The sequence below is a fragment of the Podarcis gaigeae genome (assembly GCF_964106915.1).
Source record: "Podarcis gaigeae genome assembly, chromosome: 3".
NCBI classification, from domain to species: Eukaryota; Metazoa; Chordata; class Lepidosauria; order Squamata; family Lacertidae; genus Podarcis; species Podarcis gaigeae.
The window spans coordinates 55,096,865-55,122,653 of record NC_139680.1 but is presented as its reverse complement, the minus strand read 5'-3'; the positions used below and the strand labels follow the sequence as shown (position 1 = coordinate 55,122,653).

At 39.6% G+C, this 25,789-nt stretch overlaps 1 protein-coding gene across 5 annotated transcripts in view; it reads left to right on the top strand.

Annotated features, from left to right (window-relative positions):
• The first annotated feature begins 507 nt into the window (after positions 1-507).
• Positions 508-25,789, top strand: part of TBC1D32 (TBC1 domain family member 32) — a 65,996-nt gene continuing 40,714 nt past the window's right edge. For 2 of the 5 annotated variants that reach the window (XR_014562239.1, XM_083731054.1), the window contains exons 1-19: positions 508-770; positions 3,040-3,194; positions 4,090-4,251; positions 8,694-8,871; positions 10,346-10,417; positions 10,955-11,080; positions 12,885-12,963; positions 13,071-13,174; positions 13,273-13,334; positions 14,040-14,175; positions 15,439-15,498; positions 15,856-15,955; positions 16,306-16,443; positions 17,769-17,858; positions 18,139-18,281; positions 19,091-19,221; positions 20,633-20,834; positions 21,999-22,081; positions 25,582-25,641. Coding sequence is in view for 3 of the 5 variants with exons in the window: in XM_083731054.1 (XP_083587180.1) it covers positions 3,040-3,194; positions 4,090-4,251; positions 8,694-8,871; positions 10,346-10,417; positions 10,955-11,080; positions 12,885-12,963; positions 13,071-13,174; positions 13,273-13,334; positions 14,040-14,175; positions 15,439-15,498; positions 15,856-15,955; positions 16,306-16,443; positions 17,769-17,858; positions 18,139-18,281; positions 19,091-19,221; positions 20,633-20,834; positions 21,999-22,081; positions 25,582-25,641 (2,081 nt within the window). In the remaining 2 variants the exon portion in view is untranslated. Of the gene's footprint in view, positions 771-3,039; positions 3,195-3,868; positions 4,061-4,089; positions 4,252-8,693; positions 8,872-10,345; positions 10,418-10,954; positions 11,081-12,884; positions 12,964-13,070; positions 13,175-13,272; positions 13,335-14,039; positions 14,176-15,438; positions 15,499-15,855; positions 15,956-16,305; positions 16,444-17,768; positions 17,859-18,138; positions 18,282-19,090; positions 19,222-20,632; positions 20,835-21,998; positions 22,082-25,581; positions 25,642-25,789 lie in introns of those variants that run through there. The other 3 variants (XR_014562238.1, XM_083731055.1, XM_083731056.1) reach the window with 2 other exon arrangements.

The following is a 25,789-nucleotide window of genomic DNA, read 5'->3' as shown; positions in this document are numbered from 1 at the left end:
GCAGTTCGAAAGCACATCAAAGTGCAAGTAGATAAATAGGTACCGCTTCATAGCGGGAAGGTAACGGCGTTTCCGTGCGCTGCGCTGGTGCTGGCTCGCCAGAGCAGCTTCGTCACGCTGGCCACGTGATCCCGAAGTGTCTTCGGACAGCGCTGGCTCCCGGCCTCTGAAGCGAGATGAGCACGCAACCCCAGAGTCGGACACGACTGGCCCATACGGGCAGGGGTAGCTTACTCTTGGACTAGCGAGCATAGGATCTCAGCCTCAACAAACAACATTTACTGTACGCTGTCCGGAAAGCTTGTCAACGGGCGGTGGAAACATGCAGCCAACAAGTCAATACACATATAATATGGAGCAGCTATGCAATACGATCTGTGCCACGTTGATTCCAATGCAAACGGGATCTCAAACTTTGCACACCGCCTTGTGGGCGGGGAGCCCCCTATTGGAATAATCAAGCGCGCGCTTGGGATTCTCACTTGCTCGCCCCGCCCCTTTCCCGGCAACCTCCGCGCGGCGCATCTCTCCCCGGCGCCGTTGCTAGGGACGTCCGTGCGGCGAGCGAGGTTGCGGCGGGCGGTTGCTAAGGGCCGCGCCCGGGGTAGAAGTTGAGGGTTTGTGTAGCAGCTGGAAGGCAAATCCCACCCTCGCTCTTTCTCCCGGAGTGGAGGGCGTCGCTCCGGAGGCTCCTTCCCGGGAGAGCGCCCCAGTTCCTTTTCTAGGCCCCTCGGCGGCCGAGGGCAGAGAGCGCCCTCCTCTCGCCCAAGGTAAGCGCTCTCGCTGCGCCTCCCCATCCCGCGCAGCCTTAGGCTGCCATCCTGCCGCGAGGCGCGCTTCTTGGGCAGTTGAGCTCCCCCGGGATTGACAGCGCAGGTTCGGGCTGTGCAGGTAGCCGGGGCGCGGGCGGACACACCTACCGGGCTGTTTCCACGCTGGTCTCCTCGCTCTTGTCCCACCGCCCACGGCTATGCTCTGTCCGCCGCCCCGCGACTCATTTCGGTGCCATTTGTGCAAAGCAGGAGCTTGCGCTGCAGGTGACGCTTTCAATGCCGTGGAAGGGAACGATTGCCTGATAAACTGCTGCGGACCAAGTTGCTGTGAAAAGCTGTTGAAACTCATCTGTTGAAACTCTCTCCCATGTCAGCTGTCCACTCTGCTGTCTCGAAAAATCAGGTTTAAAGATACCCATGTTGTATTGCCATCTCGCAATGCACCTTTCTTCCTGCCTTTCTGCCCCTTTACGAAACCTTCCAACTCTTGGTTTCCTCACCCAAACATAGAATATGTAAGAGCAGGTAGTTGATGGTTTTCAATTCACAGCTAAAACCCATTGAAATTGGTGGAATCTTAAGTACACAGTAAACTTCTTAATTGCATAATTCTCAGTGCTGGATTTACATATAAGCTAAACAAGCTATAGCTTAGGACCCCACTCTCCCGGGGGCCCAAAAAAAATTAAAGGAAAAAACCCGTGGATGTACAGTTCCAAAACATAAGATTAAAAAACAAATAAAATAAAACCTACGTTCAGTAACAGTGTTTGGTGCTAAGATGTAAGTAATGGCTTGCTATCCTTTGCTATCCTGTTCCCTAAAATATCACTGGTTTGCTCATTTATATAGGGTGCCTACATTCGTAATGGACTGGTTGCATATTTTGTTATGTGCAAATGGCTTTAGATACCTATTAGGTCCATAAATTACCATATAGCATATATTCAACACACAAAAAAGTGACAATTTGTTGTTGACAAAGGACAGCGGGACATATAAAGAACCCCATTACCTTCAGTAGCTTAGGACCTCATCAAGCCTAAATCCAGCCCTGATAATTCTGTATATGTTTACTTTGGAAGTATCTTTACGGAGTTTAGGAGGATTTATTCCTGAGTTCAAGGTGCAGAGGAATGTGACATTAGGGGAGCAATTCTATACACAAGAAGCTAGTATAAAGTGGTGCCAAGTTAAACTACCATACACCAGAGCCTAATGGGGCTACTTCTGGCTGAGCTGGCCCAAGCCTGGCAGAGAGAAAACAAACTTTGAAAACGGTTACACCACCCTTTTGCATATCTCCCCCATCCTAGCTGAGCCAATGCCATCAGGTGAGATGTTCCACGAACATGGCAGGGGCGGAGGAGATAAGCTGGTGTATCCCGCTAAGCCAAGGATGGAAGGAGTTAAATCAGTGTAGTCCAGCCCTGCTGGCAACTCTCAGCCAGAGATCTGCTAGATCCTAACCCTGCACATCCTGGTAGCTCTTCTTATAGACTGCTCCCTAGGCACTTATTTCTCTGAATTGACTTTTGTTTGGGTGTAGTCATGATTCCATATGTATGGCCATTGTTTTTGATGTGGTAAAATACATAAAGCATTCATTTAGTCTCACTGAAGTCCTTTGCCATGAAAGTTTCAAGTATTAACTGAGTTGTCTTCAGTAATGTTAATAAAACTCAGAGTGGCCCCTTGTATGGGCATGACTAACTTAGCTGACTTCATTTTGATGGGTTTTCTTTGAGTAAGATTTAGTTGGATACAACCCTCAGTTCCTCACAAGTTATTAAGGTGTCTCTACCTCTGCCCAAAATCAATTTCCTAGTGCCTCTTGTTCTTGCTCCCCCAAACTTTGATGGATTTCACATTTCTAAGAATGGAGGAATTGTTTAAGGATGCCAAGAAAACCTAACACTTTCTTTTTATGACCTTGATCATCCATTGTCAGCCCAAAGCCATATCTGTTGGCCCATTCATGCTAATAAAGATGATAAAATAGCATTCCTTTTACCTGTGTCACTGCTGCCTGAGAGAAAGGCAGTAAAGGAAAGAAAAAAACCAGGAATTTGGGCCTGGGGAATGCAGGTAATACAGCAACAGCAGATAATAATCATTTAAATTTAGAATTAGATTTCTTTATCTCATATTTCTACTAAGAACTTATTAGGCTTCATTTCCTTTCAGTCTAAATCTGTAAAAGCTTAGAGTGAGTTGTGTATTACTGTGTATTACAGAAATGCGATGTTTATGCTTATTTCTTTAGATGTCTCATTTTTCTAGTGAAGATGAAGCTCTTTTGCAGTCTATGCTCAGACAGTTACTGCAAAGTGTCAAAGAAAAAATCACAGGAGCGCCATCAGTAGAGTGTGCAGAAGAGATTCTTCTACATCTGGAGGAAACAGATGAAAATTTTCACAAGTAATTTTTTTGAAAGTTTATTTTTGTGTCATCATTGAAGGAACTGAATAGTGACTGCTGATCCATGTGGGGAAACTTGCTGCTGCAGTTTTGCAGCTGATGACTGGCAGTAAGCAATGTTTTTGATTGTGTGTTGTTAGAACATTGCGGGTACTCATACATATAATGTTCAAGTCAGTTGATTTTAGAAATTGAGATGTTACAATACTGCAGATGTCTTTAAGAAACAATTTCCAACTTAGTTAAATGCTTGTCTGTCATTCACAGGGTGTTTTTACTAAGCTACTCATGTGGAAAGAATTATTGCTTGCCCCAGGTCTGTGGGCAAGCGGTTATTTGTAAGATACTTTGGAATGAAAAAAAATACTGAGCCATCTGTACAAATCTAGCAGGCTGCTTTGTGGCATTATGTATAATAACTGAAAACATTTGTGAACTATGGTTTTTGAGACATTAGATATATCTTTACATTTTCTTTTTTTATGTGTGTTTGATAATTTTGCAGCCACAGGATTATGTACACTAAGTATTTATGGAGAAATACTTTATTTTTTCCAGTTGGCAGATAGACCACAAATTCTTTTAAAGCTCGGTGTGAGTTAAATACCTAATTTCTTTTCACCTCTGCAAATCTACTGTTAAAAATCTGCTAATCTTTCATGACATCTCTACAGCAGAGGTGGGGAACCTGTGGAATCTAACAACCAGATGTCTCCTCAGCCCCAGCCAGCGTGGCTGGTGGTCAGAGATGATAGGAGTAACATCTGGAATACCACAGGTTCCTAGACCAACTCCTGCTGTACAGAATTCTAGCAGTAGCCTGATGAAATACAGTTTATGTAACATTGAAAATACAACAGCACAAAGTAAGTTATACTTTACATGTTTATTACAGCTATGAATTTGTGAAGTATCTTAGGCAATATATAAGTAGCATGCTGGGCTCCGTAATAGAAGAAGAAACTGAAAAATGTACATCTGCACAAAATCAGGGTGAAGGATCTGGCTATGATACACTGGTACAGCATGTTACTAAAAAGACTCGAGAATCAAAAGAGTGAGTACATGTACAAAACACATGTAAAAACCTACAGTGTCCAAAAAGAATGACTTTCTCAAATGTTCTTTCCTGCTTATACTTGATTTTATCGGTTCCTGGCACTGTCCTCCAGAAATCGTGTCCCTTCATTATTGTAACTCTTCTGAAAGATTGGCTTCAGATTTGGCATTGTTTGTAATATTTCCTTGCTTAAGCCAGAAAAAATTACTTTATGCTGGCATTAAAACTCAAACAAGTGGCCCTGCAACAAAATACTGCAGTGTAGAATACTGGTTTCCAGCCATTTTATCCTGTCCTCACTCCCTGGTTTTCCTCTCCTCTCCTTGAATGTTAGCCAGCATCCCAGGCCCACTGAACATGCCCAGTCCTCACTAGACTAATTTTGGGTTGTTGTTTTTTCCTCTCCTTTTGGATCTTTTTGAGGGTGGGGTGGGGTAGACGCACTTGGTACCCAATTCCAGCTACCTTTATTACTTTTTCAGTCAAGATCTAGTTTTTCAGTGTGAACAATATGTCTGTTGTGTGTGTCTCCTTCTGTTTCTGCAGCTCTATTCTGCTCCCACCCAACCATGTTAGTTTTTCCTTTGCATCTCAATAGTTTTGGTTGGCTACTATGAGAACAGGATGGTGGACTAGATGGGTTACTGGCCTGATCCAGCAGATTTTTATAATCTTCTTGGTTTGTGCTGTGGAGTAGTTCAGGGGCTGGGTTGTTGTTTTTTTGAATTGGTGTCTCCCTTCCTTAGCTTTCTACCCCGCAGAGTTTTGGTACTTATATGTACCTCAGAATTATGCCGAGTCTGCCTATACCTCGCTCATGTGTCAGTGGTATGATTTTGATTCCATAAGTATGAGCATGGGAAGACTTGGTATTAATGTGCACCTCACATTTCATGCATATCCTGAGACACCTCTTCTTTCTGAATGACTGTTTCTGCTACTTTGTTTAAACAAGTGTGCTAGGTACCATGGAATAATGGCATGGTGTCGCAATCCTATACATGTATACTCAAGGAGTAAGCAAATTGGGTTCAGTGGGTCTCACTTCCATGTAAATGGAATTGTAGCCAAAATTGTAGAGTGTAGTTTGACCAGAAATGTTGAGAAGATATAGCCTGCTTAAAACTAATTCAGATGAATTTGTACAATAAGCTCTTTACAGTAAGTACTTTACCAAAGAATGCAACCCACCCCCCTAAGTTCAAAGTTTCACTGCATTTACAGTACATTCTACAAAATGTCTCTGGAAGGAAGCAGTGTAATAAGTACAGCCAATTTATTATCTGCAAGCCTTCACCAAAAATTACTCTTTGGTGTTTTTGTTTTTGTTTGTATTTGTTGCAGTAGTTTTTTCTTCTGCATCTTTTTTTTTAATGCTACTTTAAAGCACTGTGCTGCAGAATACCTCACTGTAACAAGCTAGAGGTATGCACACAATGTTTATGCATCTTTTCTACTTCTAAGAAGGGATTCAGGGACGGACTGTAAACTATAATCTAATCTGAAGCCCATCAGGTGGTCCAGTAAAAAGATTTCGGTTAAGTGGGATTTTCACTGTTCAGTGTAATTACATTGGTGCTGTTGTATGTGAGGACATATCTGTCCTTGGCATTAAGTGGGGATGCCTGTGTGAGCATGACACTGCTGTGTGTATACTGGTGCTTTTGTGATCATAGGTGGTATTAGATTAGGGTATTATGATTACCAACAATTTCTGTGAATAGTAGCAAAATTAGAACTCAATTATAATTATTTACAACGGGTAAGAAGTGCATTCAATAAATACTAATTACTGAAATGTTTCTGTCAGCCCAGTTAGTTATGAGATTTTACCAAACAAAATATTACTGGAAGTGTTGATCACTTTAAATATAGCCAGATAACCTTCAGACAGTGGGAGATTGCAAGACGAATGTGAAAGTACCAAGGGTAAGGAGGACCCCTTGTAGAAAAGTTCAGTGAACCTCTAATGATGAGATCAATCTTAGGAACATTTTAATAGTAATTTCAATGATATGTGGATGGCCTTGTTCTGTGAGAGGAAATTAGAAATGTCATTGTGAAAAACTTCGTTACTTAATCAGTGCTTAATTGCTTTTATAAATTAATGTGTGGACTGCTGTATTTTTAATAAGCCATTTATTTACATTTAGGAATGGCATGTCAGTTTTGAGCCAACCGCACAAAGAAATAATTTTTAGAGAGCACAGATGAATGCCAGGCTATGTTCATTCCTGTAGGGTAGCCTTTGTTTATATATAAAAAAAAAACCCCAAGGCTAGATACTGTTATTTAGGATTCTCAATGTTCATGGGTTTCTTTTTTAAGACTGTAAAGGGGAGTGATTAGGAAGGCAGTGTATAAAAGCACAAATAAATATCCCATATACCCTTTACTTCTCTTTTCACTGGGAGGACGGACTACTGAATCTCTAGTGGGAGGGAGTTCCATGACCTGGGCACTGCCAAGGATAAGGCCCTATCTTACATTATTGATACATCTGTTGACAGGACCACATTAAGGACCTACAGTGTCTGACTAGGCAGATACAGGAAGAGGCAGTATTTCCAGCATTTGGGCTCTAAATTGTTTAGGCTTTATATGCTAACATTAACACCTTGAGTTGGGCCTGGTAGCAAATGGGCATTTAGTGCAATTCCAGAAGGATAGGTATAATAATAATAATAATAGTAGTAGTAGTACTTTTATTGTCAGTGTTCAACCTGTGTACAATGAAATTAACCGAGCCTCCCCCTCCCAACACTCAATCTCATTGCATCCTGTGTGCTTGTCGCACAATACACCAACCCCGAAAGTCAGTTGCACTATATTATTTTCCATTCAGCAGCCTAACAGCCCACAGATAGAAACTGTTTTTTAGCCTGTTGGTATGACTGATTATACTTCTATATCTCCTGCCCGAGATTAGAAGATTAAAGAGGTGCTGGCCGAGGTGTGAATCGTCCCTGAGAATTTTTCTCGCTCTCCTAAGGCAACGAACCCTTACGATGTCATCTAGCGTGCTCAGGGGACAGCCCATGATATCATGTGCTGTGTTCACCCCCCTCTATAAAGACTTTATCTCCGTGGTTGTCAAGCCAACGTACCACACTGTGATACAATATGAGAGGACACTTTCTATTTACATAGAAGGAGGTCATCAATTGTTGTTTAACATAGTTCTTTCGCAAGACCCTGAGGAAATGGAATCTCTGCTGGGCCTTCCTAACCACCTGAGTTATATTGTTTTTCCAAGTGAGGCCTTCACTAAGATAAACTCCCAGGAATCTAAAGGAAGAGACTCTCTCCACACAACCCCCCCCCCCGATATACAATGGGGCTAGTTGCCCTCTCTTCCTCCAAAAGTCCAAGTATAATATGATAGTGTTCTGCTGCAACTTCAGACTGTCTTCAATGGTAGCCCCATGTAGATTGCATTACAGTAGTCAAATCTAGAGTTCAACAGAGCACGGACCACTGCAGCAAAGCTGTTGCAATCTAGGAAGGCATATCAATTTAAACTGGAGATAGGCATTCCTAGAACTGAGATTATTTGGGCCTCAAGCAACAAAAGTGGTGTAGTCTTTAAATCTGCTCCTACAGGGGATAGTGGCTTCATCCAGAAACAGATTTATTCCCCACCTGTCCACAACATCACCTTTGTCTTGTCAGAAAATATATAGAACCTAAAAACACCCAAGGCAGCCTTGACTAGGTTTCCTAAAGATATGGTTTGTGGTTCAGCAATACAGAGACTGTATTTTCCTGTTCTGTTGCTCTTTGGTCCCAATACTGGCTTGGTTGCTTTGTATCTGAATGTAAATCAGTTTGCTATGGCAGTCTGTGACCTTTTCTATTTTCCAGTTAAGTCTCCACTTTCAAGTTTATTGTGTAAAAGTCCTTCAGTGAATAGGTACAGTCGTACCTCGCAAGACAAATGCCTCGCAAGACGAAAAACGTGCAAGACGAAAGGGATTTTCGTTTTTTGAGTTGCTTCGCAAGACGATTTTCCCTATGGGCTTGCTTTGCAAGACGAAAACGTCTTGCGAGTTTGTTTCCTTTTTCTTAAAACCATTAATACCCAGGGAATCCGCGCTTCGCAAGACAAAAAAATTGCAAGACGAAACAACTCGCAGAACAAATTAATTTCGTCTTGCGAGGCACCACTGTACTAACATTTGTATGGTTTCCCTCTTGTATGGTTGGACATATCTGAAGGTAACTTCCCAACCATTGCTTCGCCTTAGAAGTTTCTGTTCTGACTGTGATGCTACCTGTGCAAAGCCCCCACAAAATGAGACCAATCACTTCCTATTGACTGTACTTACCTATCCACAACTAAGTCCCATTGATATTCGTGCTTAGGAGTTCAGCCTGTGTGTAATAAGATTTGTGAACTTTAGTCTGCTTGTTTTTATAACATTTGTTCTGCTCTGAAGGTATAGAGAAATGATGCATTCTCTGAAGAATGTTATGATGGTTGTAGTTGAATCTTTAATTAACAAGTTTGAAGAAGATCAGATGCGCTATAAGGAAATTCAGAGGAAAGTGAAAACAGAACAGCACAGCAGTTACTATACAGATAATTGCTCTGATAGTGATTCTTCATTTAATCAGGTATGGCCAAGTCTATGTAATAATCTTGTGGGGCCACCATCTTTTATGCTGTTGTAACAACAAGGGTGTAAGGGGAAGGCACGGGTGTGGTAAGGAATGGAAGAGTGACTAGTTGGCCATAGTTGCCATTCTATCCTCCCCTGGGCTGGGCCTTACTTCCCTGCTGACATAGAGCTATGCCACCAAAATAGCTGTCATATCTAAATACACTCCCATTAGAGTTAATGGAGAGCCCTAGTTGGTTTCTGTGATTTCATCTTCATGTTCCTCGTCTTGTTTGTTGCTGATGAAATCAATGAGAAATTCTTTTCTCTGACTTACACTGCCAGTTGAGGCTATATTTTCTTTAGATTGTTACTGCAAAATCAATAGATAAAATCCATTCCATTTAGATCGAGGGCTGGAAGCCTATTGGTTTTTATGGGGTTGCATTATCTCCACTGAAAGTTAGAATACCTTATCTGAGGGCATGCATAGAATTCTCACAGCGTTAAGATTTCCCATCAACCTCAGTGCAGTTCTACACATCTCCGCTTTGTGCACAGGGTACCCACAATATTGAAGTCAGTTTAAGTTGTTGTTGGCATCTCTGTGTCTCGAGAGACAATGGAGTGCTCCTCCAGGGGTGTAGTCAAACTGCTGTGTTAGCACCACTGAAGTGACCTCCTGGAGGTGCAAGCCTGGGCAGTGTGTATGGAGGTCCTGGGCTGCCCAGATGACAAGACCCCCACTCTTGGCCTTGCTATTATGGCCCAACGGAAAGCAGAATTATACATTCGACACCAGCTTGACTGCAGGAGTTGCTGGAAAGAGGCATACAACCGCCTTAGGGCTCAATACGCCAGAGCCTGTCTTCGCATGCAGGCGGAAGTGCCTAATTCACTAATTCCATCAGCTATCTTCACTTGGTTTAGCTGGCCAGCTGTCACATTCTGACAGCTTCTAGGAGCTACAGGTTAGAGCTGAGTGCAGGGTGGGGACCAAAGGTGTACATGCACCCCATACAATTTAAGTACTAAGCCTAATTACAATACTTTACTTCCCAGATAAAAGTTAATATTCAAAATGTTTGCTATGTACTTAAACCTTCTCAGTGATTCCTCCATTGCAGGGGTTAGATAGATGATCCTAGGGTCCCTTCTAATTCTACAGTTCTATGATTCTGTGGGGTTTTTTTCACTGGGAGCAGCACTATAAAGTTTAGGTCTTTCCAAAATGTCTTACTTTTATTTCTACAAAATGTTATGGTTGGTATCACATATTGTATAATTAAAAATAGAAAGGTTATTAAAAATAGAAAGGTAACATTTTCCCCTTATATTTGATAGTTAACAATACCCCCCTTAATATTTCATTAAGATAATGTGAATCCCTTAAAGATAATTTTTATTTGACTAATAATAGCTAATTATTATAGTTATTAATCTTTTTAATTTAATGAGTTATTTAATGAGCATTTTGCAATGTGTTACAGAGTTATACATTCATGAATCAAGAACAATTGCAACTACTGGTAGAAAGGCTTGATCCGGCACAACCTAAGGAGGTGAGTCTAAAAGGCAAATGGACACACCCACTTAGACAATACTTTTTATTTTAGCACATCTTAAGCTCACGTTGCTTGAGTGAACTTGGATAGTCTCATTTGGAGGGGGCATGATTGGTTATTAGTTCTTTATACAAGTGCGGGCTTGAGACTTAGGAAGAGGAAGGTGAGATCTAGAAAGCAGAAGTATGGAGGCATTGTGCAGGAGAGCTAAAGGTGGTCCACTGGTTGTGTGTGTAGGTACACACACATACACACACACAACCTGTTGCACCAGAAGTGGTTTAGTCATGCTGGCCACATGACCCGGAAAGCTGTCTGTGGACAAACGCCGACTCCCTCAGCCAGGAAGCAAGATGAGCGCCGCACCCCATAGTCACCTTTGAATGGGCTTAACCTTCCAGGGGTCCTTTACCTTTACCTTATCGTGTGTGTGTGTGTGCGCGCGCGCATCATCACATTGGTTGAAGATTTCTGTTTTATTATGATAATACTCTTTGTGATTTTTTAAACCCACATCTTACCTTGATGTTGCAGGTGCGTCAGGAAGCTATGCAGACATTGTGTTCTGCTCCTCCATCTGATATATTAAACTGTGAGAGTTGGGCTAATTTACGTAAACATCTTGCAACAGCACTTTCAGATCCGGATTCCAGTTTCAGTGTAAGGAAATTATTTTTTACCATTCCTCATTTATATAGTGTGCAAAATCAAAGTACATGCAAAGATTTTATGTACCTCTCAGAAATTCCATGTAGAAAAGTGACTATTGGGATTTTAAATGAAGCAGGTCAAGTATATATTTCTTTATAACTACTACTACTTCTTCCTTGAATAGCATGCATATATATGCAGTGTTTTAATTGTCCCTGTTGTATCGCAGGGATCGGGAAGCTTTTCTATTTGGTAGGCTGAATCCTGAGCTTCCCCACAAGCCATTTTGATAGGTGAACAGAGCTGTCAACCTGTCAGTCACTTCATACCATTACAACATCAGGTGGCAACTTCAGGCATGCTCACTGTCAGTGCTGATGGGTGATCACAGCGTCGCTGCTTGCAAAAGAATAATTGCAAGCTCAGTTTAAGCTCCTGATTGTTCCTTTGTAAGTACTTCCTTACCTGCCCCACACTTGTTGCCTCATATGACATGGTTTGGGGAAAACAGCCTTGCGGGCCAAATTGAGAGCACTGCTGGGTCTCATTTGGCCTTTGGGCTATGTGGTGTTACACATTTTTTGAATGAATGTAAAATATCAATAATAATATTTATTTATTTATTTATTACTTATGCCCCGCCCATCTGGCTGGGTTTCCTCAGCCACTCCGGGCGGCTTCCGACAGAAGATTAAAAAATACATTAAGACACCAGTCATTAAAAACGTCTCTAAACAGGGCTGCCTTAAGATGTCTTCTAAATATTAGATAGTTGTTTATTCCTTTGACATCTGATGGGAGGGTGTTCCACAGGGCAGGTGCCACTACCGAGAAGGCCCTCTGCCTGGTTCCCTGTAACTTTGCTTCTTGCAGTGAGGGAACTGCCAGAAGGCCCTTGGCACTGGACCTCAGTGTCCAGGCAGAATGATGGGAGTGGAGATGCTCCTTCAGGTAAACACTGAAATAGAAAGCCTGCAGGACTATAGCAAACCTTCTGCCTTCCAATATAGTAATATATCAATAAGCTATCTTATTGTTTGATACAGTGGTGGTGTGTTCTCCCATCAAGGTAACTCCAGATATTGAGGGAGAGGTCCTGTAGGTACATTTTGGCATGGCCTCTATACAACGTGTTTTGTGTATACAGTCATACCTTGAGTTGAAGTTGCTTCAGGTTGAGCACTTTCGGGTTGTGCTCCGCAGTGACCCGGAAGTAACAGAACATGTTACTTCTGGGATTTGCCGCTCGCTTACGCGCAGACGGTGGAAGCGGCAAATTGTGGCACGAACAGACGTGCAGACGCAGGTTGCATTTGCTTCAGGATGCGAATGGGGCTCTGGAACGGATCCCATTCATATGTAGAGGTACCACTGTATAGCCTGTTGTTTGTGTGTTTATATATAGGCTCAAGTGCTTCAGCTGTCAATATAGGGAGTTATGTTATTATAATAATTTTCAGCTTTTGAATGAAAAGTCTACAGGTGCATCTGGTGTATGTTAGAGCTACAGAAATTAGTGTAGTATAGTGGTTAGTATCAGGTTAGGACTAAAGAGACCCAGATTTAAATCCCCATTCACTCATGAAGTTCACTAGGTAATTTTGGGCTATTGATCGTCTCTCAGCATAAAGTACCTTACACGGTTGTTGTGAGGCGGAAAGACAACAGTTTGAAACGCCTTCGAAGAATGCTGGGTAAAAAATGAAATGAAATAAATTAACAAGTCAGATATTCTTTATAACATTGCTGCTGACGCAGAACATTGAAATTCTGTTTAGATTTTATGAACTAGCTTTCATTTTTACTGTTTCAGGACAAAGTTTTGAAATTCTATGCCAAGACATTTTCTTCCTCTCCACTAAATATGACAAGGGAACTGTATACAAGTTTGGGTAAGTTCATTAAGTCAAATGGAGAAATGTTACTTGCTTTCTGTAGCCAGCGACTATTTTTAAAATTTGCCTCTTAAATTATTTGGCAATTATTTATCTCTTTACAGCAAAGTATTTAGAGATGTACTTCCTTTCTGAAGATAGTTATGTTCCTACCGTATCAATAGGTATTGATATAAGCAACCCAGATATAATCCGTTTACTTAAAAAGGTACAAATCAGTTTTCCCATATTTCTTTTTCAAATTTAGTTATTTTCCCCATCTAGACTTTAAAAAAAGCAAACAAGCTGTTTTTCTTTTATTCATAGATACGTCTGCTAAATGAGTACCAGAGGGAAGTACCATCTTTTTGGATTCGTCATCCAGAAAAGTATGTCACAATTATCCAATTGTTTCCTTAGTTTTCATTTGCCTGTTGCAATTTCTTTGGGCTAAATTACTAAAATCAGTGATTTATTAAACATGAAATTACTACTGCTACTCATCTGTCTTTTGATAGTGAAGTTTCTTGGTTCCATTGCTTGCTGTCATAAGTCAATCTGTGTCTATGAGGACAAAGTTCCTTGACTTAAAACTCCCCAAACCAACTATTCTCTTTGTACTATTTAATCTATGCCAGTTACTGGTTTCCTGATTTGGATTCTACAGGTGACACTTCTGTTTCCTGTTTGGTGATTTAGGATAACAATCACTTTCAACTGGTCCCTTTCAACTGATCTTCACAATATTTAAGCATGGAGAATGGTGTTCTGCATACTCTAAATTATTATTGCAGTTTAACTCCAAAATGTATTCACAGTACCCCAGTAAACATACTCACAATATTGCTCATTGTAACTTTCTTAATCTCCTTTTGAAAGTGATTTTCTTTTGGTGTATACAAAATAAAAATAGTATATACAGTTTCTTGACTTTAAAAAAATCATATTCACAGTAAAGTGGAAAATATTAAAATGCATCTGATTTCTTTCCCTTTTCAAATTCCTTTTTTGAATGATGGGCAATCTAAATACAAATGGCATCAGTACAAATATTGGGATTTTATTTAACATCTCGTTCTTTATAACATATTTAGGTACATGGAAGAAATAATGGAGAGTACTCTGTCACTTTTGTCAGCAAAGCGTGAGTCAAGCCACCCTGTTTCTTTGGATCCCGTATACTTCTTGGCTCTAGTCGATCTCAAGGCTGTTTGGTTTAAAAAATGGATGGTAAGCAAATGTATGTATTTTGCTGATTGCAGCTTCTTCTGTTAGTCCTTCAAGGTTATTGCTTTGTTGATAATGCCTTGAGCTAATAATCCTCTTAGTCCTTTTCTTCAAGAGGTTGATATTGAATGTGTCAGTGTAATGCAATAGATGAGATAAGTTGCAATTTCTGAGGAATTTCACGGAAGGTTGCAGGTTTCTCCTTCATCTAGCTTATTGGGAATGGGATGGGCTCACCAGGATAGAATGCAACCCACAGTAATATTTCAAACTAAACCAAACCAAGTTAAGAACATGGCAGGAGGAGGACTACTTGTATTTTAAAAACCCCAAAAAACTTGCACTGCAGGAATACTATAGCACTCTGCTAGCACATGATGGATGTAACACTACATCCCACCATAAGCAAATTAATTGCATGATCCCTACAATGGAAATGCATCTCAGAGGCATGGTGTCTGGACTGTGCTTAAGAAATAGATGACTTAATCTATTACGCATGTGGAACGTCCCCTTGTTTTAGAAGGCTGTAGAGCAGGGGTCATCAAACTTTTTCAGCAGGGGGCAGGTCCACTGTTCCTCAGACCTTGTGGGGGGCCGGACTATATTTTGGGGGAAAAACAACAACAAATTCCTATGCACCACAAATAACCCAGAGTTGCATTTTAAATAAAAGCACACATTCTGCTTATGTAAAAACACCAGGCAGGCCCCACAAATAACCCAGAGATGCATTTTAAATAAAAGGACACATTCTACTCATGTAAAAACATGCTGATTCCCAGACCATCCGTAGGCCGGATTTAGAAGGCGATTGGGCCGGATCTGGCCCCCGGGCCTTAGTTTGCCTACCCATGCTGTAGAGCATGGATGGTGAACTGGGAGCTCTCCATATGTTGGACTGAAACTTCCACTACCCCTGGCCATTGGCCATGTTGGCTAGGGCTAACGAGAACTGAAATCCAGCAACATCCACCCCTGCTGTAGAGTATGGGTAGAATTGTCCTTGGTGTCGATAGGCAGTAGTCAAAATGAAATTAAAATAGTGCTGTAGGCTTACAGACAATTTGAACTATTTTTCCAGTAAATACAAAGCACTTAATTGCTTCTCTATACACCTGTCTCCAAGCCAATATATATTAACATGGACTAGCTTCAGAACTTAATGTGCAATTTTGATCTTGTAATCAGTTGAAAAATAATTGAATCATTTTGATTTTTTACTCAGTGCTTTAAGTGTAATGTATATCTGTTTTGTCATTTTAGCATGCATATTATAGCAGAACAGTGGTGCTAAGGCTACTTGAAAAAAAATACAAATCTTTGGTAAGTCTGTTTTTTCATCAGTCAATATCCTTTCTCATCAATACAAGGAACAAAGTACATATCAATTACAACTAAACCAAGATATATCTTAAGATATTACATACTCCTTAATTGATTTTTGTTTATCAATATGACCATTTAGGAAGTTCAGTTTCACATTCTAAATATGATGTTCTGCAGAGACTTTATAATTTACACTACTGCCTATATGTACTTCTACCAACTCAAAATTCATGTGAAAAGGGTCAAATGCAAATTTGCTAATGATGTGAGTGAAGTGAATCTTCATTAATAAAGGGAATTGTGCAATAGGCATTTCCTGTGAATTTTGTTATACCTTGTTGTTTTATTCGTCAGATTATTGCATCTGTTGAGCAGTGTGTTTCCTATCTTGAAACTTGTGAATCAGTGATTGATAAAACAAGCAGGTTTAATTCTTTCTCCACATTGCATAATGGTAAGTAATTTTTCCATATGCTGAATAATATATATTTATTTGAAGTCTTCTTTTTTGCTTACATTTTAATAATATATGTAGCAGTGTTCCAGTAGCGCTTTTTATGACAAATGTTCAGAATATGTTCTATCTCAGAATTTCTAAATAACATTTCAACTGTGTGAGGCTTCCCTCCCACCTAGAAATGGCAAATCCAATTTTTATTGGTGGTTGCATTTTTTGTGATCTTGGCAGTTTTCTTTATAAATACATTATTGCCCATGATAGCAGTGATTGCTTGGACTGTAGTATACAAGAATGAAGCAAGAGACAGCACAGGTTTATTGACATGAACTGTCTTGTCTTTCAAGGTAATAAACAGAAGAATGTTTACACTGGAAAAGAATTACAGTATATATATTTTGTTCATTCCCTGAGCCTCTTAGGAAGATTGTTGATATATAAACAAGGCAGAAGACTTTTTCCTATTCAGCTGAAAAACAGAAAAGGTAAGTGCGTGTCAAAGAACATAGAAGCATAGAAACATGACAGTGTGTTCTATTAGGGCCATTTTTCTAATTCCTTTTCAGCTTTGGTTCTGATGTTTATGGGAGAGGGCTTATAGGTATCCAAAAGAGATTGTACAACAAGGTGTAAATTATGTGGCGTAAATTATGTAAGCAGGACAGTTATTGGAGTGCCTGGTGCATTATCACATGCTGTTCTATATAGAAGGATTACACATAAATTCCTGTCTCACTATTTTTATCTGGATTTTTAAAAACCTATTTATAACAAAACTTTGTTGTTTTCTGTAACAGTGGCGAAGCTGAGATGTTTATCAAAACTAACATGGTGACTTGATTTGGACATAATGCTAGACCATAGCTTAGTGCAGTGTAAACAACCTTCGGTTCATGCACTTTTATTCTCTTCAACCCATCTTTCCTGAGGAGGATTCAAGGAAGCATGTGTTTTCTGTTTTCAACTAACTGGTGTTTATTGTTATGTCCAAACCTTTGGGAGTGAAGGGAAGTTACCAGATCTGCTAGTGTGCCAGTTCACAAATTTGCATGGACACATCTATTGCATGTACCTGTGGAAAAATGGGGAAATTAGAATACTTCTTTTGAGTTCTTTGCTGGAGACAATGACAGGCACGCGAGACAGAATTGCATTGGAATACTTTGCTTCCTTTGGGGAAGTTATCATGGCTCAGTAAGAGAACTGATATCAATGGAACTGGAACTCTGGTTAGTTTAAACTATAGTTAGTTGCAATAAGACAGCATCGAATCACAGTTTATGATTCTCCAAACATGGCATAGTTTAAATTAATCAGTTTCCCTAGGTGGGATGCAACAAAACTCTAGGTTGTTTAACCCGCAATTGTCTTATTTTCCACCTCCTGCTGTTGTACTGGAAGAGGAGGGTGAGGACAAGTGCCTGGGGCTTGCTTGTACTTATTCATGCAGCACTGACTTATGGTTTTTCCAAGGCAGGTTGGTTTATGGCTATGAAGAAATACACATTATCATCTTACACAATTAACTAAATATTCTTCCATCTGTCCTCCTTGGCCTGTGGCTGTTACAAAAAACGTTTGATTACATTATTTTCCAGGAGGGAAAACATGAACCCAACAGTTTATTTGACATTGGTGGAATAGCTCTACCAGTAATAAATTAAATTAAATGGTTTCTGTCTGTGAAGCAGTTGGAAATGGAAGAAAAGCTACAGCAATTTAACTTAAATTTGTATTCAGGTATTCGTTTGTTGTTCCTAATTAAATTATAAGTAACATGAAGTTATTTTCCCCATTCTCTTTTTTGTAGATTTGATGTCCTTGACAGACCTTGTCGTAATGTTTACTCGTCTTATCTATTGCGCCCCAAATTGCCCAAAGACTCTTACAGTGCATTCAGGTAACATTGCCCTTTATATTTGCTCTGTTATTCTTTAATGTTCTTCTTTGTGGATAAAGGTTTGTTCACTTCCATATTTCTTAATCATTTCTGTGTCTGTAGACACCATGACATCATATTCAAAGTGAAAACTGAATGACTCTTCACATCTGATGGGTATTTGAAGTGGTGGGCTTGGCAAGAGGGAAGAAATATCACTTGTTTCTTTTCCTTTATCTGATTGTGTTGCTCACTCTGTTGTTCTTTACTATTTTGAAACAAGTCTCTTTTTATTTGTCAGGCAATTATTCTCCAGCAGGCCTTATTACTGATGTGCTCGGAATTCTTTGTGAGAGAAAAGAATGTGCAACTGAATGTCTATATACTAATACAGTGATAGAAGCACTTCTTCAGCCAATACATTATTTACTGAATGGAACAGAGGTTGGTTGTATTTCCTTCAAATAAACATGAATAAAACTTAATGTAGAAAAATGTAATGGCTGTGATCCATTTAATTGTCAGGCACAATGTGGTCTTGCATATAACTAGTGAATGGAGATGTGCATTGCAAAAGAGTGAGAATTGCATTGGGGACATTGTGTCTGTATCTGTTTCAATACAGCTGTGCACATCACAGTGAAATAAAACATATTGTTGACTGGGCTAAGCTGTAATGAATTACAAGAGCCAAAGTTAAAAATGGAGCTTGGGATTTGTGGGGAAAGGAGACAGGGAAGATTATGAAGAAAGCTGCATTTCATGTAAGTCAAGGGCAGCTAACCTATAACCCTCCAGTTGTTGGATTCCAACTTCCATCATAAGGGATGTTGAGAATTATAGTCTTTTGACATCTGGAGTGTCATAGATTTCCATCCTTGTTTCAGTAGGAGAAGGAATGTGGAATTGGCATGCTGGTCTATTTTGGAAGTTAGCCCCATCTGTTTCTATTTTATATTTGAAATAGATGTTAATGCATTTTGAAAGGACTTGGGATTCTTCTGTTCTTGTTTGTCAGTTAACATTTAGATTTATCCTCATGGCTACTTTTAGCTAAATACAAATCAGCAGTATCATTTACAACTGTATTGTTAAAAATAAAAATAAAAATCAAAGCTCCATTGACATAAGCTGGATTATAATGTAAGAATGTCTCAGTCTTGTTACATTAATTTGCCTTTAGTTACACAAGGTTTCTAGACAAAAGTCTCTATAAAACATTAATTTTCAGAGTTTTTAAAATGTGTGTGCAGGTGCATCTAAATTCTCCTGAAACAACTCTAATACATATAGCCGATATTTTGGCAAGGATTGCTGCTGCAGATGATGGTCTTTCACTCCTTCTCTATGGAGGAGAGAAGCCCTCTGCCATGGAGGGTGGTAGGTAAGAGAATGTGTTTTAAAAGAACAAAAACAGTGTTATGAATAAGTTCTTGTCTGTCATATCTAATTAGTTGTATATAAGTCTTGAGAGAAGCTTCCATGATTTGAATTATAAAATGAACAGCTTGCATGTTTTGTTGTTTATGCAAATGTACCTAAGGAGATAGCTCCCACACCTGTAGAAAACAGTCTGCATGCAATACCTGAATGGTCCGTACACTGTAATTTTCATGTTATTTCTCATTAGTCATGCTTTTGTTTCTTGGCTTAAAGTATTACTGCATTTGATTGTAATGATAAACTATGATTTTTTGTTACGTCAACCAACCTCAGGCTTGTGTACTCTCACCTACCTTCTCTCCATAAGAGGATATCAGAAGGTTTCATTTCTGTTTTAAACTAACCGCAATTAAACATTGTGCTTGAACCCATACAAATGTAGAATTAACTAATGTTTACTGAATTCAGTGGGAAGCCTTAGATTAATGAGGTTGGCTTGTCGCAGTAGTAGCTAAGACTTAACTACAGTTTATGATTTGCATATATCATAAACTGTGGTTAATCAACAATCGAAGTGGAATGTTTCCATCTCCACAGCATTCTGGAGAAGGTGGCATGTAAGAGGAAATAAAGAAACATATTCCCAATTAAATTGAAGATGTGTTTCTGCTATCCTGGGAAATGTGGAGATATGAAAATTGTGTACTTCTCAGAATACATCACCATTTTCACAGCAGTATAAATGCCTTCATACACCTTCCCTGAGCCAGGTTGCTCTGTCTTAGAAATGAGCACAAACATTTCTAAATAGTTGAGATCATACCTATTTAGCACCTGGTATCATTGATTACGTCCTGTGGGTTGATATAAATCATATGTAAAACTAATGGAGTTCTTTAAAAAAATGTAAAAAGGAAAAACTTGCAAATGCAATATCACTTTCTTAACAAAGAGCAGCTATGGCAAAGGGTCATAATCTGCATTATGACCACAATCCAAATGAATTGGGTGGGAAGGTGGTGGTGTAGAGAGTTATACAGCATCTTCCAACAATATGGTTTCAATATGGATTGGGTCTTGCTGTTGCTTATTTGTTAAGAAACAGTCATACCATGTCCTAAGCATGCTGCTCAAAAACATGGTGGATGTGTAGCTTCACTAAGAATAAAGCAGTTTTATAGGTGATCTCTGTGGAAGGGGGAGAGAAGCCTTCCTACTTTGTTTTGCTCGTGTTTGTTTCCATCTTGCATGGGAAGATGATAGGCAGTAAGTCTTTCTTTAGGCCAAGTCTCAGCATATTGTATAAGCAGAAGAAGGATTAACATTTCAATTACTAACTGAAAAGCTTTATTTCATCATAATTCTGCCGAATCAATAAAATATTGTTTTTTGAAATGATTCATTCTTTGTAGCCTTAGGGGTGCACATACTATCGTTCAGTTTACAAAGAAGCTTCTTGATGAAGACATTTCTGTTCTTTCTGGGTCTGAGATGTTGCCAGTGCTCAAAGGTGCTTTCATCTTTGTATGCCACCAGATGTATAGTACTTGTGAAGGCTTAGAGGTGTTGCTACCTTACCATTTACATGGATCTATTTCTGAGGCTTGGAAAAAGGTAGTCCTATCCTTGTTTATACAAAGTATATGTATAGAAGTTATGCAAAAGATGTTTATGTTTGCTTGTATGTGCATCTGTTCCCAAAGGGTACTTTTTATGCTGAAATAGTATTGTAGTATAGATTTTATCATGGAAGTGGCACCTTAATGTTATAATATCCCAAAGATGATTATTAGTTTTGCCCTCTTTGTAACAAGCATAGCAAAGAGGGAGGGGGAGTAGCAATTTCTCTTGGATCCCCACAGTGTACACAGTAGTTAAAAAATAGGCAAGTCTTGTCCTCTCAGGCTGTGGGAAATATTGCCAGTATCGTATACAGATGTGTACATTCTAATTTATATGTGAAATAGGCTTGAATAGATGTTGGGAGTTTGAAATATTTTTTTAAAGTTGGCAAGTAGATCTGTTTGTTAATCTTCATTAGTCATGAAAAGTCCAGTGCTGCATTTCTTGCATGCTTTGCTGTTGGTTCCAAGAGTGACATTAGAAACATTCACAAAGTAACTTTGATGCCCATAGGTTGGTCAGCGCCCATCATACAGGGGCATATATTGGGGTTCCACATGCCCCAACGGTTCTGAGAGTGACAACTTGCTGCCCCCACTTTCACACGGGTGGTTGCTGCTGCAGCAGCTGCTGCTTCTCACCTTGCACATTTGCAAGCTAGTTTATCTAGTGGTATCAGGATTTATTATTAGATTATTAATGTAAGTGGTGAAGGATCCAAACATCCATTTGGCTCTCTGGTGCATTGCAGTGTTGCTGCAACTGGGTAAAGCCCACTTGGAAGCAGGTAGCTGGCAGGTTTCTTTAACAGGCATACCTGGTGATGGCACTATAATGGTCTGGGGAACTAGGCAGCCACCATCCCCCCGCACACAAGTGGGTTTATCAGACAGCAGAAACAGCATTGTCATTACCACACCCATTGCAGCACCCCCACCAACAATGGCCAAGCAATGTTGACTGATAACTGCAGTAATGTTACTACTAGGATCCGAAATGGTGGTAGACACTCGGAGAAAGGCACCCACCCAGGCCCCAGATATGTCTGCCCTTAAGATATTTCTCATTCTTAATCAAATATCATTATCATACTATGTTGTTAGCGATCATAATTTAGATTTGCTATTTATGTAATTTGCTTTTCATTTCTGACAGACTAGTTTGCTTTCGGAGAGAATTCCAACTCCTGTTGCGGGGGCAGATTGTGTATCATCAGCAAGTCAAGAATCACAGAGCTTGTAAGTACTAGTTTGGGTTACCTGCTTAGAGATACATGAGAAAAGTCCTGCAACGGGGATTAGGTAACATTTAAAAACGGGAAATCTTTCTGATAAAGCTGTATTGCTGTTACCAGGGAGAGGCAACAGCAAAGTTCTGCATAGGAAAATAAAATACAGTTTAGTGGCTCGCACAGCCTCTTGCTTCCCTTTCCCTTTGCTTGCTCTGTCTTCCTCACTCCCTGTTGTTTCTCCCATTTCTTCTCTTTGATTTCTGTTTCCTCTGTCACTTGTCCTGCAGTTTCCCCATTTTCTGCTATGGTTTCCATCTCTCCCCTCTCATTTGCTTTTCAGCTGTCCAGTATGTTGTCACTTCTGCCTTCATCAGCCCTCTGTCTTACTCTTACTCTTCCCGTCAGTCTTACTCTTCCTGTCAGCTACATCTGCTTCCTCTTTTTCATCTGCCCCCATCCCCGTTTTGTTTACTAATGTTATTGCTGCTTTTCTTGCTCCTTTGTTTTCGATTCTTAACACATTCAGAAAGGAATCTTCACAGTGGCTTTTTGACATCTGTTGTGCAAGCCTCACTTGGAAAAGGACCTGGGTGAGGCAGGCATATGGTACATGAGATGCAGTTTCAGTGGTTGGGGTGCAAATATGTCCATTTTTAGGCCCCCCTTTTTCTACTTCTGCATAGCATGTAGTTCTCCTGAATATGAACATCTTTCCTCTTCTTTGGGTGTGTGTAGCTATCAGCTTTCACCGCTGAATGTTATTATTATAGAGATAATTATTATTTATGTGGTTTCTGCATTTTAAGAACTTCTGAATTCCACGTGTCAATACAGCGCTTCATACTTTTTATTTTCAATCACTTGTTCCCCAAGTCTATATTCCTAGAAATGGGAATGGCATATTATTTTTTCATAATGATGACATGTAACATGCAAATTGAAACAGGCTATAAATTCTGTTTAGCTTTTATAAGCTGTCATTTTTCCATGCAAGATGTATTGGCCAAGGCAATGAAGACATCACAGTTTATGGGTATATATTAATTACAATTGGTTTAAATCATTTTCAACAGGCATTTTTCTTTTTTGTAATGTCAGCATCCACTGACTATTTATAAAATGAAGTAAGTTATTTTACTGTCAGACTATAAGACAGCAATCACTTTATTTTAAAAAATATGTTGCTTACAATGATAATTCCATAGAAGAAAAATCTAGCAGCATATAAATGCATTTTTAAAAAGTAAGCACTGTATAATATAAAATCACGTTTAATAGCTTTTGAAGCGATATTTTTAAAGTTTTGATTAAAATGTAATTGATATATCAGATTTCATGTGACAATTTAATACCTAACATGCCTAAAACATACAGTCATGGGAAAAAGAAAGTGCACCCTCTTTGAATTCTGTGGCTTTACATATGAAGACATAATAGCAATCATCTGTTCCTTAGCAGGACTTAAAATTATGTAAATGCAGCCTCAGATGAACAATAGCAAATGGCATATGACACTGTGTCATGATTTATTTAACAGAAATAAAACGGAAATGGAGAAGCTATGTGTGAAAAACTAAGTACACCTTATGATTCAGTTGTTTGTAGAACCACCTTTAGCAGCAATAACTTGAAGTAATCATTTTCTGTAGGACTTAATCAGTCTCTCGCATCATTGTGGAGGAATTTTGCCTCACTCTTCTCTACAACGTTGCTTCAGTTCATTGAGGTTTGCTGGCATTTGTTGATGCACAGCTCTCTTAAGGTCCCGCACAGCATTTCAATTGTACTGAGGTCTGGACTTTGACTGGGCCATTGATTCTATTCTTTTTCAGCCATTCTGTTGTAGATTTGCTGGTGTGCTTGGGATCCTTGTCCTGTTGCATGACCCAATTTCAACCAGGCTTCAGCTGTCAGGCAGATGGCTTCACATTTGACTGTAGAATACTTTAGTATACAGAGGAGTTCATAGTTGACTCAATAGCCACAAGTTTCCCAAGTCCTGTAGCTGCAAAATAAACCCAAATCATCACCCTTCCAAAATCGTGCTTGACAGTTGGTGTGAGGTGCTTGTGCTGTGTTTGGTTTTTGCTAAACATGGTGCTGTGCATTATGACAAAACATCTCCACTTTGGTCTTGTCTGTCCAAAGGACATTGTTCCTGAAATCTTGTGGTTTGTTAAGATGCAACTGAACTAATCTGTTCTGCCATGTTCTTTTTAGAGGGAAGAGGCTTTTTCCTGGCAATCCTTCCCAGCAAACTATATTTGTTCTGTCTTTTTCTAATTGTGCTGTCATGAACTTTAACATTTAACATGCTAGCTGAGGCCTGTAGGGCCTGAGATGGAATTCTGGGGGTTTTTGCAATTTGAGCACTGCACAGTCTGATCTTGGGATGAATTTGCTAAGGCATCCACTCCTGGGAAGACTGCAACTGACTTCAATGTTTTCCACTTTTGAATAAGCTTTCTCACTGTAGAATGATGGACTTAAAATTGGTTGGAGATGGCCTTAGAACCCTTCCCAGTTTCATGGGTAGCAGCACTTGCTTTTCTAAGAGCACTGTGCCCTATTTCCTCCTTGGCATTGTGTTAAAACATACCTGAATGCTCCAGACCAGCAAACTTAAAACTTTGGCTTTTATAGAGGTGGGCACACTTACTGATGATCAATTAAGCAAGCAAGTGCATTTGATTAGCAGCATCTGTCTGCTACTTGGCCTCTTAATTCCTGTGGATGGAAAAATGGTGTACTTAGTTTTTCACACGTTTTCTCCATTTTGGCTTTACTTCTGTTAAATAAATCTTGACATGGTGTAATATGTCATTTGTTATTGTTCATCTGAGGTTGTATTTACCTAATTTTAAGACCTGCTAAGGAACAGATGATTGTTGTTATGTCTCTATATGTAAAACCACAGAATTCAAAGAGGGTACACATTCTTTTTCCCATTATTAGCCTCAAAATGTGTGTGTCTCACTGAATATAGGTAGCTTTTGGATACCTATATCAATATTAGAGATACTCTATAGTTCTGATTTCACTTTCTATAAGTGAAGAATTCATTGAAGAATTCAGTTTTAAAGATGGGTATTCTTAGGCGGGTCTGTGTGTGTTCTCTTCTCATTGGATGATTATATTGCTCTAGTGTTTTCTTCTTTCCAGTCCTTTCAGAGTGGTGAACAAAGTTTGGGTTAATAGTAGATCCATTGCTGGTGCAAGGCTTGTTTGCTGCAAACTATGGTTTGCCTACTAAAAACCAGTCTTGGGAACAGGCATTCCAGGGCCGCATCCCACTCCAACACAGATATCACCTGTTTCTCTCTCCTTGTCACTCTTAATAACACTTTTCTGTTACATCTGTACAAATGCTAATCATGAGTAGTGTTAGCTAGACTTACCAGAATATCACATAGATTTGCTAAAAACTGTATTAAGAAAGAACCTGGTTAGCGTTAACTAGGGTTAGTGTTGGAGCAAGTGTAATATTAGGACTGCCTTCTCCCACAGATTTTTTGTACGCCAAGATCATCTTCAGGTGCCCTTCTCAATGTACCCCCACAATTTCAGGTTAGGCATATGACTTCTATGATTTTACTGTTCCATTGTTTCTGTTGCCTTGTATGTGATTTTTGTGTTTAATTGTTTTACATGATTTGTAATAGTGAAGGATAAGGTATGCATTTATGTAACTGGCCACGTTCAGATAATCGAACCA